We start from the raw sequence: 11,989 nt of genomic DNA on the forward strand, positions 1-11,989 counted from the left end.
TTCTCATTCAACCACAAATAGATGAATACAAATAAATAGAGGGAAACAATGACTGTTTAATTGTCTTTTTTATTGAGAGCAAAGGAGAAACATAGCAAGTGTCTGTCTTAGGAACACAGCCTGAATCACTAACTGCCATTTACATGAATATATTGTTTGATTAAATGAATGACAGAAATTAATTTCTTGTCTTGTCAAAAATATGTAAGAAAAAAGACCCCAAAGAACCCAAGAAGCAATTACAGGAATTGTTGTTTAAGTATAAATAGAGTAACTTGATACTTTGTAACACCTTGAGAGCAAATGATCAATGAAAAACCTACTGATTCACAAAAGAAACATCCAAATATCTGTAAAACTATTAGAACTAATTTGACTCTGAAAGAAGTTGTACTTTTCAATTAGAATATGCCTTTTTACTTATGCTTCTCCTGATGTTATTATGGTTTCTGAAAAACATGTATAGCTGCTTTAAGCAACATTAATATATTTAGAATGTGTGGAATGTGAAGGGAGTCGATCATAGTGATGAACCCACAGGGAACAACTCTGCTGTGAGTGTTTCAGCTGATTTTACAGCCCAACCAGCAGTATTATACTGATTTTAGCTGCACATTCTAAGGGAATCACCATTTTTAGAGGCTACATGAACAGACCTACACCTGTAATGTGAATCTTTTTAGTTGGTTATAAAGAGTATTACTATTCTTTTGCGCAAAAACGTCTACAATAATAAAAAATAAGCCCAGTTATAGAAATGTATTCCCAATTACAAACCACCACCCACCTCCGCAATTTTAATCAGCTGCAGTCTGAAGTTTAGTCATATTTGGCCATGGGGTGGTCCGTCCAGGGAGAAAGCTTGGAGAGTTTCTCCTCAGTAGCTGTTTCTATGGGCCAGCTCCAGGCCTTAAAGAATGCAGACAGGTTCCTCCCCACAGTCTGGGAGAAAGTCACAGCATACAGGTTCATCTTTCCGTCGTTGTCACTGGGAAAGACGGTCATCTCGTGGTAGGCAGCAAACACCTTCTTAAAGGCATCCCAGCCAAACTGTTCCTGGAGCTGCATGGAAGGAGACAGAGGTTGAGGGAAAACACAGTGGGTTGGTGGCAGAATGAAAGTTTATGAGCGAGTTAACAAATGAACTGCAGTGAAGTCCTAAGAGGCTATTTTAGCAGCACGACAACGGGGCTGTAATGTCACTCAGTCCATCAATCCATCACTATATTTCAGAGGGAAATACAAAGACATTCATGAACCTCCAGAGGATGAGTTATAACTTGTATGAATAATAACTAAATTATAATTATGGCTTTTCAACGTGCAGCACTCTATCCACCTGAGATTTAAGGAAGAACAATTCATCTGAAGATGAGAAAGGAACACAAAAGCAACTTTCACTTTATGAAGCATCAAGTTGGTTAAATCAGTTTACCAGTTATCACTAAAATCTAAACGTTGACATGAAAAGTGTTTACAAGTTGGAGACTGTAAGGTAACTCCCATATGACAGGATTGTGCTTTCAGCTGTACTTTAAGCATACTGACATGAACATGCAAACAAGTTAAACAATATCTCATACGCAACTAAACTCAGCCATAAAACTAACAACTGCTCAGGCCGACAAAGTGCAGCTGAAGCTGACACATTAAACCAAGAACTGGTAAAGGTCACCTGAGCGTGATGATGTGCAGGTAACGCTGAGGAGTATTGTGCAGAGTACAGATTGTAAACCGCTTAGAATTGGTGAAGTTATCAGACCAAACTTGCATTTTGTTTTTACCCTGATCCCAAAATAGCAACATTTTCTCCCCATTACTCACCAAACAATTACATTTTCTATTCCATCTACAGCCTTATAGGGGCAGCGGCGATGACTTAAAGCCTTACTTGCATTTTCTGGGTTTGTCTCTGGTGACCTTTGTGTGACCCAAGCATAGCTTCTCTACAGAATTTAAAACACAGTAATTCTCTCTCACCTGCAAGTATGTCTCCAGGGCCACCCACATATACCAGTGGCTGAGCTTCTTGCCCCCTTTAACAAACTCGTCAACAGTATTCTTCCGACTTATTAAGCTCAGAGCTGAATGAGCCTGCATTGAAGGAATCAGAAAATTTTGATGTTGACCAAGGAGGAAATAACCGGACTGAGTTGTAATGTGATCACAGAAAAAACAAATAAAATGTGTGATATCCAAGATAAAAGTGTTTTACTCCACCTCGGCCCTCTTGATCCCCAGCACCTCCTCATGCACATACACTGACCACAGGTTGCATGTGCCATCTGTGGTGTGTGGTTGGAACTCCCAGCAGCTTCTCTGTTGGTTGTGTCCCAGTTCATGAATTTCTCCCCACAGGCCTTTGGTCCTGGCGTCATCTGTTCTGACCAGCTCAGCTGCTACAGATGAGTGCATCATGACAGGATACCCTGCGTGCATCCAACCTGGACGGAGAGACGTTAGTAACACAAACGTGTTTGACTTTTCAATAGCAATGCGTATTAACAGAGATGTCTTCGGGACATGGTCTCCGGAGTCGTACGAAGAGCTGGTTTCCGCCCTATTTGATTACTTTTGACCTGGGAAACATAGCGTCGGGCGGGTCGATGAAATATGGGCTGCTTTTGGTCGACAATTGGCAGGGTTTTTGAAAATATTGTGACAACAACATTACCAAGCAAACACAGATACAAAATTCAGTCAACTCGTGTTAATATTAAATTACTAGATATTTAATTGACATGAGTTGCATTTAAACGTCATTCGGATGAAGGGAGGACTTACTGATCTTGAAGTCATCATCATTGACATTGACGTGTGATATTGTGTACTTGGTTGTCTGACTGCACTCTTTGTGGGTTGTGATAGCTTATTTGATCTAATCCTCTTATCTTTAATTGGCTATTTGACACAGATATGATGCTTTGTGTGTGTATGAAGTGTATCTTTATTGTGAATGTAATGGTTTTACAAAGGTTTCTGGCAAGGTAATGATTTTGGCTGTTTATTAATGAATTTGGCAGGTTTTAGGTTGTGACTTGGTGGGACACTGTCAATCTGATCCGGCAACACTGGAGAGGAGTTGCCATTTGTGAACTGATGAGCTCAAGTGAGCACAAGTTACATTAGCTCATCATTAACATCAGCCTAACAAATGCCTTTTTACAAAACTTGTCAATATATGTTCAATATATGGTATGAACTATATTATACTGTACAATAGTATTAAAATAGTTGTATCTACAGTAGATTATCAATGCATTTATGTGGGGCTTGTCCAAATCACACAACACAATATACCACACATGGTACCTAATACAATATAGAGCAATCAAAAACAGCTGCGGCACCTGGCTCTAAAAACTGTGGCCGCCATGATCTCATGAGGTTATCGTTGCCCACGTGTGCATGACATCAGTCTGGATCAGGTCCGACACAAATCTAATCAGTATGTATTGTGCAATGATCAATGATTCTGCGCAGGCCTGGCTCACCCCGAACACACCGAATAATAGTCTGCCAGCAATATCAGTCAGTAGTCAACATTTGTTGTTGATAACTTGTGTTGCGTTGCTTTGTGGCCCTCGCTTTCATGTGACACTACTCGACCACCGTAGATCTGGGACCAAGACGGAAGAAGTTTTTTCTTTAAATTGTAATAATTTCTAAGCAGTTTTAAGAATTTAAATAATGCAAACATCATTCTTTTTTTGCAGCACATGCTGCGAAGACATCCTTTGATTGAATTGTGAGTATGCGACATAAAACACACTTACCAGCCGAGATCTGCACATCTGCTACAATGCGTTCTTTGCGGGTAAATCTGCGCGGTATGACAGCCAGATCTGCGACGCCCCTCATGATGTCATTCCAAAGTGCTTCCACCTCATCAAGGCTCTCCAGGTCTCGAACAACGTCTGACGGCATAGTGAGGATGATGTTGTCAAACTCCAGCTCTGCCCACGGTGAAGGAGATTTGCGCAGCAACGACCAATCAGCTGCTGTTGTCACGCCTGAAACAAACAAAGGGTCGAGGTTGGAGTGCAATCAAAACAAAGCTTTGAATTATAGTGATTATTTTTCAAAAGCCCCATTGTAGGCAGACTGTAAATACAGCATGACGTCATCATGCCAAAAACTGCATGTTTCAAAGAAAGCATTGCTTCTTTTACTAAATGGGCTTCATGAATACAACATACTCATAAAATAAGGTAAAGTAGTGGAGTTTTGTTTATTAAGTTATTGGAGATAACGTGTAGTTGTATTAAATATCAAGAAAGACCACATACGGTGCCAGAAGTGGAGGTTGATGGGTCCAACAAACAAACAAAGGACTTTCAACTCGACACCACGTAGGCAGTTTTGTTGCCTAAACCTGACTTTCGTTTTGTTGTATGATGTCGTCCCTGAACACGGAACCAATACATACTCGGGTTTAACATTTACATTTGTTTGAATGTTGATTAATGTACATTGTCCTTTTTTTAAAATACAAATTTAATGAAATCAAACTTACATAACTTATTTAAATAATAAAACATGATTTGTTGAAAGCTACCTGAAAAAGAAAAGTGTAAACTGAGTTGAGTCAGTCAACAAGTGTTCCACAGCCCTCTGGGCCCCTAACAGGTTGTTGAAAAAAAAGAAAAGGAAAGTAAACTAGACCAGAAACTTTCTTTCCAGGCAGCAAATGTTCATACTGCTGCAAGATGTGCATTCGATTCTCCTTACAGTCCTTTGTGGAGCATGAACAGACATTGACACACACTCACCTGACTTGTAATAAGGAGCAGGTACAGCCATCTGCACTATGACCTCTTCCCCCTCCACCTTTGTGTTGGGTGGAGCCACCAGGTAGATGAGTCCCCCCCACAGGTTCCACACCTGCATCTTCTCTGAGGTAACAGGAAATTGCTCATAAACACGAGGTGCTCTCTTCAACTCTTCAGCATCCAGGTAGTCTGTTTGACAACCGATCTGGATCTGAGGGAGACATGGATATGTGTTACTTCTTGGAAAAACAGCGAGAAAAGTCAGATTTTGTAGGAGATGAATGTAAGTCAATGGTTATAAAACAAGCCAAAATAGCATGAATAAATTGAGGCATAAAAGGATATTAATAGAGGTGAAATGTACAAGATACGTTTCTGATTTGGGGCTTTATTGACAAAACAGACCTGACTTAGAGGTATAAATTAACAGAACATTGACAAAAACACAACAAGCTTAGTATTCAATTGTGTGTACCATACCGTCCAGCTCTTGTTGACCATGTTTGCTGGTATGATCATCTCGGTCTTCACACCAGGAAAGAGGTACAGGCCTGTACTGATCCACGTCGCCTCTCCTGGCACACATAAAGATTAGCAAAAAGGTCACAAGAGAAATTTAACGGCCTTCATGTGAATGCAATGTAATACCACACACACACACACACACACACACACACACACACACACACACACACACACACACACAACTGCAACATATTAAATTGTACAGAGACAAATTACAGGTCGGCATTTTGATCTCACAATTATTTAACACATTTATTCACAACAGTGAGTTCTGACCTGCTGTGTTAGCATTAATCATGATCCTTTGGTATCCCCCTGTTGGCATCAAAGGCTTGATGAGGAAGGGCAGAAGGGCATCAGGATCTTGGGACACATTGTATACCGCTCTCCCTAATCTGAGAAGTAGATGGTCTTTGGGTGTCTTCACAGGGTTCTTCTCACTCACCTTGAAATAAAGTGAACATGAATAATCTTAAAACGGATCCCTGCAACACAACCTGATTGGTTGATAGCCAACAGGTTTCCAGTGAGGGCAACAATATGAATGAATAGGCCTAGCTTAGTGATGACAACAAAGGGCATTCGTAGTAAAATTGCAAAAAAAAGTTATACTGATATACTGTTACTGATGTTTTGTAATTACAAATGTAATATTATATGTTTGACTCTCTCCAAATATCAGATTAATGACTAAATTCATGACACTTCATATTAAATCATAGACTCTAAAGTCATTCATGACCCACCTGTGGCATGTCTGGAGACTTAAATATGTCAATAAGGACGGACAACACCTGTGTGTAGGAGCAGCTGTCATGAGCGTTCATGTTCAAGTAGTTGGTGCAATCCACGCCCAGTTTCTTAAGATGTTCCTCCTCATGCTTGCCAAGTTTTTCACCCTGGGTAACATGACCAGCAAAGAGACGTAGAAGAGAGCGGAAGTGGTCGGTGTCTTTCTTGGCCTCGGTAGGCACATGGACCTTGTAGGATCTTTCATTCATGAATCCCGCCAACAGGCTCAAGCCCATTTTGTTCAGGATCTTGTTTCCTGAAACACAGTTAAAACAAATATCACCTGATTTACCGGTCTCCCAACATTTCAAAAACTCCACAATAGCCTAAGTTGTGTCTTTGTACTCTTATATCTATACTCTTTTTTAACTTAGGTTTATGAAGGTGTGTTATATGTACGGTATAAAGCAGTAGCCTGTTGATAAGGAACCACAATAATCACTTAGGCTGCAGATCAACCATCCTCCATTTTGAACCCCACCACTGTCATTTCTGCTGTACTTTGACACTGAAAATAATAGAATTTAGCGCTGTGGAAGTCATTATGTGGGGCTGAATTTACATGTGCCTGATAAGTGTCAGTCCAGTACGATATCACATGAATATGCTCAGCAATCCTATATCACCAGGTGTTGAAATGGGAACCACAGAATAAAACTTTAGTGGTGCATTATCATACCTGAGAAATCTGTCATTGAGTTTTGCCCAGGGTGAGTCTGTGCCCAGTTCCAGGCATGTCCACCAATTAGCAGACCTCCTCCTTCTGCCACAAAGTCTTGGATTTCCTCCACACGATCGTCGCTGTACGCCTGACAAACGAATACACTCAGGTCTTTCCTGAACTCACTCCCCTCATACTTTACCCCTGACTCGCTGAGATGGTGCTTTGGCTTAACACCAACCACCCCCTTCCGGCCTTGGTCCAGCCAACCGATGGCATTGTTCCAAAATGAAGCCAGTTTCTGTAATGAAAACAGTTAGAAAGAGTTTTCACTACGCGCTCAATATAACTTACAAAGAATGATTTCTGTTCATATAAAGAAATTTAAACAGCACCTTTTCATTCAGAAAAGATTCATGTGTGACCACAATGACTCGTCCCTTCCCATAGTAGGTTCCTGCCAGGAATACCCGCCCATCCTCAGTGGTACCAATGGGGAATGCTAGCGGGCCGTGGACCAGAGCCTCAGAAGCATAAATAACATCGCTGAGGTCAAACTCTGAAACCCCCCGGAGTAAGAACTCTAGGTCATCGGCAAAATCCTTACCGACACTGTATGAGGGAAGAGAGGAGGGAGAGAGTGAAACATAGAGAAGAAGACGTCCATCATCCTCATGCCCTATATCAGTATTCTTTCATTCATTTGTCAGTAATAATAAACTTTATTTATATAGCACTTTTCAAAGCAAAGATTGCAAAATATTTTACAAGATATTAAACAATTAAACAAAAAAAAGTTATACAACATTGAGTAAAGAAGCAACATATGAGAAAATAAATGCTCAATGAAATAGTCTAATCACAGAAACAAATGTCAGTGAGATGATCTAGATTTGTTTGATGCGTCAAGTAGACTTTCAATAAAGAAAATCTTATAAAATGTTCTTAAGTAAGTAAACCTACAAAAGTTATGTATAATAAATGAAATGTGTCGTATTATGCTCCTGCCGTGGATTAAGGGTTGGAATATTACAACCCGCTCATAACACAAAACAATGCAATGTATAAAATCACAATTAAACGAAGTAAATTGCTTCATTGATCAAACTGTATAATTTGGTATTAATGATGAGGGCCACACATGGAACAGATTTTAAATAAACAGAAAATTCCCACATTTGAAATAGAAGAGGAGTATACACTTACCGTAAAGCCATCCAGGAGGATGGGATCTGTGGGGGGACAGGCAGGATCTCTGCCTTCCCATAATGCGTAGTGAAGTAGATCCCAGCCACAGCGGACACTTTATTCCCTGGAAAATGTAGAGTTGCGTTCTCCTTAGGGTGTTGTTGATCCCAGCTCCACGCCTCCCCTGCTATCAGCACTCCTCCTCCAGCTTTCAGAAAAGCCACCAGGTCCTTCACGTCTGCACCAACGCTGTAGGCGTCCGTCACGTACACACCAACCTCCCGGTTCTCACTAAAGGCCCCAACAACTGTGGCTTGGAAGCTGGATTTGCTGAGGTTATCAGCGACTCCCTTGATGTGTTTGTGGACCCCCACAGACAGGTTGTTAGATCCATCTCCTCTCAGCCAGGTCAGAGCGTTCTCTACCAGAGCAGGAAAGGTGGTCAGGTAGGTCTCATGACTCAGGACCACAATCCTCCCACGGCCGTACAGAGAGGCTGCCATCAGGACCTGGCCTTTGCTGTTCATTGCTAAAGGAAAAGCGTGGTCTCCAGTCAGCACCAGCTCACTGGGGACAGAGGAGCAACAGATGTCCAGCTCCTGAAAGCCTCTCATCAGGGACTTGTAGGACTGAGTGTGTCGGGTGGACATGGTGTGTTGAATCGATTAGTTGAAGTTTGGATGAAGAGGGTGGATGGCAGAATAGCAGAAGAATAGTGTTGAGTCAGAGATAAGTTGTGTTGGTGGATTGTCAGGGTGTCCTGTGGGAAAAGAACGAGCATTGCAATCAGCTTGTGCGATGTTGCATGACTTGTCGACAGTGGTACAGGGATTCATTCTGCATTATGTCATGTGTAGGAATTAAAAACAAATAGAATAGAAATATACTTTATTAACCCCCAAGGGGAAATTTGTCTGTGGCAGCAGCAAACAAGGTTACACAATAAAATAAAAATATTAAGTATGGAAAATGCACAATATATACAACATAATAAAATAACAGAGCAGGACCTATTCAATTTAAGAAAATAAAGTAAATAGAAATGCACAGCATATACACTAAATAGAATCGTATTAAATTACCTAAGTAGGAAAAAATAAACAAAACAGTAGTGCACAAGATCACCAACAGCAGCAACAACAGTGTAGCAGTGTTATAGTCTTGTGTTTGATTTGGCCAGATGTGATATATTACAGAGTCTAATAGCAGAGGGCAGGAATGTTCTCCTGTATCGGTCCTTGTGACAGCGGAGCTGAATCAGTCTATTGGAGAAAGTGCTCCGCTGTCAGGGATAACATGTTGCTGCATGCAATTAACTTGTGTGATGTTGTATGAATAGTTGTCAGTAGTACAGGGATTGATTCTGCATTATCAAATAAAACAAGTTTAAATTAATTAGGTGTGTTTACTCAGTAAATTTGTTTTGTGCAGCAAGCACAGCTTTAGTCATTATATTGTGACATATTGTGCATATTTTACGAATAGAATGTCCCTTTGTTTTACATTTTTACAAATTTTCCATAACATCACAAGTCCTCAATTTAAGCAGAATACTACTATTAAAAGAAGCCTGACTTCAGGCAACTACGAGAAAACCATTTATTGATTCTCATACACCTATCAAATATACTTCTTTTATTATGAAAGCAGCAACACTCAATAAGAAAGTGATGACTTATATATATATGACCAGTTTCTTATTAGATCACAATGAATATTAAACAAGCTGGGGAAAAGGACTAGATGACTAGACATGGAGCAATTATGTATATATGTCATTATGTGACATATTGTGCATATTTTGCCAATAGAATAACCCTTTGTCCATTGTCTGTGAATTTCAGTGGATATCATCATAAAGAACATGAACCAAGACCTTCATTTTACAGAACATCCCATTACAAGTCCTTCATTTGAGCAGAATACGAATATTAAAAGTAGCTGCTGGCAAAGACAAGAACAAACATTTATTTATTTATTCTAAAACACCTATTAAATATGCTTCTTTAAAGGTTCACTCAAATGTACATGTTTTTATTGTCAAGTTGTCTCTATTCAAACATGCAAAAGAGTGAAATTCATCACGACCAAAACAGAATTTATGGTTTTCAACAATCACTTACCTCAAACTGCTCCCTGGATGGATCAGAACTCTAGTTTGTGGATTCTTATTAGTACCTGGGTATCTGGCTAGACAGTTCGCTCACCGCTAACATGCACATGAACTCACTGCTTTCCAAAGTCAGATCAAGAATTGGTTACCTGTACCGTAGCAAAGCCTCCTTTATACCCTCTGACAGTCCTTCCCATCTTAGACTATGGTGACATAATCTACTGGTCCGCCTCCAAACGTCTCATCAATAAACTAGATGTAATCTACCAAACCGCCATCCGCTTCGTGACCGGTGCTCCTTTCAACATTCATAACTGTAGCCTGTACTCTCTAGTCAACTGGCCATCACTACCCGCAGATCACTGCAACTGCTTCTGAGTTTGCTTCTCCAGGAACAATGTTTGTTTTTTATATATTGCACTTATTATGATGTAATTTTTGTTTGAGATTATTTGAGATGTTTCTATGTTGTATTCGTTTGCAACGACTTGCCTCCTGTTGCTGCCTTTTTGGCCAGGTCGTTATTGTGAATGAGAACTGGTTCTTAATTAACTTGACTGGCTAAATAAAGGTAAACATAAAAAAAGAAAATAAATTGGCATTAAAATGGTAATGGCTCCAGAACAGTGTATTCTTGCTGTTAGCTCCTTCTCTGGTCAAAAGGCCAAATTGCTACGTATCATGCTTTATGCTGCACGCCTTTTAATCTTACAAGTTTGGTTAGATGTACATTCACTTATGTTGGCAATGTGATATGACAAATTATTATCAATTATTTCCTACAGGATATTTTATTTTATTTATCTATTTATTTAATTGTCTTTGTCAAGGATATATGTGTTTATGATGGAAAACATTCCAAGAATACCTTTGTTGTTTAATTTGATGTTGATTTCCTGATTTTTCTGTTTTGTTGTTTAAAAAAATAAAGTTGTGAACAATATATGTCATTATATTGTCACATATTTTGCCAATAGAATGTCCCTTTGTCCATTGTCTGTGAATTTCAGTCGATATGATCATAAAAAAACATGTCCCATTACAAGTCCCATTACCCATTACAAGTCCTTCATTTGAGCAGAATACGAATATTAAAAGTAATCTGACTGCGAGCAACAACGAGAAAAAAAATGTATTTATTCAAAATACCTATCAAGTATGCTTCTTTACAGGTTGACACAAATGTACATGTTTTTATGGTCAAGTTATCTCTATTCAAACATGCAAAACAGTGAACTTTATCTTACCTTCCACTCAGAACACCTCACTTGTCTATACCTGAAAGTAGGTCCCTCCCCAACTTGATTCATCAAACCTACTGCACTTCATTGGAATGATTAGAGACGTGCTATAACACATTGTCATACGTAGGAATAAAAAACAAATATGTGGGAGGGAGTGATAAAGAAGGGTATCTGTTTCCTGAGAACAACGGTGAGCAGTACAGGGATAACATGTTGCTGCATTGAAATAACTTGTAAATATGATGAATCGTGTTTTGCAACAAGCCAGATGTGCCAAAAACAATTTGGAACTCATTTTCATGTAATGTGGTCATGCCCACTGATCACAATATTCTGGTCTTCTGTTCTAGTGGAGATTGAGAAATGTATTGGTGGTAAATTGGTAATGGATCCAGAACAGTGTATTCTTGCTGTTAGCTCCTTCTCTGGTCAAAAGGCCAAATTGCTACATATCATGCTTTATGCTGCACGCCTTTCAATCTTACATGTTTGGTTAGATGTACCTCCTACGTTGGCAATGTGGTAAGATAAATTATTATCAATTCTTCCCTAAGAAAGGTTATTTTATTCATCTAGTTATATTCTTTTTGACTGTGTCAAGGATATATGTGTTTATGGGACAACATTCCAACAATATCTTTGTTGTTAATTTGATCACATGTGTATGTTGATTTCCAGATTATTTTCTGTTTTG

The 11,989-nt window shown here is 39.5% G+C and overlaps 1 protein-coding gene across 1 annotated transcript; it reads right to left on the bottom strand.

Moving 5' to 3' along the window:
• Window positions 1-819: 819 nt before the first annotated feature.
• Window positions 820-8,588, bottom strand: LOC142959339 (TRPM8 channel-associated factor homolog). The gene is made up of 11 exons (XM_076100592.1): window positions 7,957-8,588; window positions 7,146-7,362; window positions 6,769-7,051; window positions 6,044-6,345; window positions 5,574-5,742; window positions 5,253-5,347; window positions 4,773-4,983; window positions 3,777-4,013; window positions 2,221-2,444; window positions 1,981-2,094; window positions 820-1,062 (listed from the first exon to the last, which is right to left on the bottom strand). Exons 1-11 carry the CDS (start codon window positions 8,586-8,588, stop codon window positions 820-822), a joined length of 2,727 nt encoding a protein of 908 aa, XP_075956707.1.
• Between the last annotated feature and the right edge of the window lie 3,401 nt (window positions 8,589-11,989).

Source organism: Anarhichas minor, unplaced genomic scaffold (assembly GCF_050575085.1).
Source record: "Anarhichas minor isolate MPS153535 unplaced genomic scaffold, ASM5057508v1 ptg000026l, whole genome shotgun sequence".
NCBI classification, from domain to species: domain Eukaryota; kingdom Metazoa; phylum Chordata; class Actinopteri; order Perciformes; family Anarhichadidae; genus Anarhichas; species Anarhichas minor.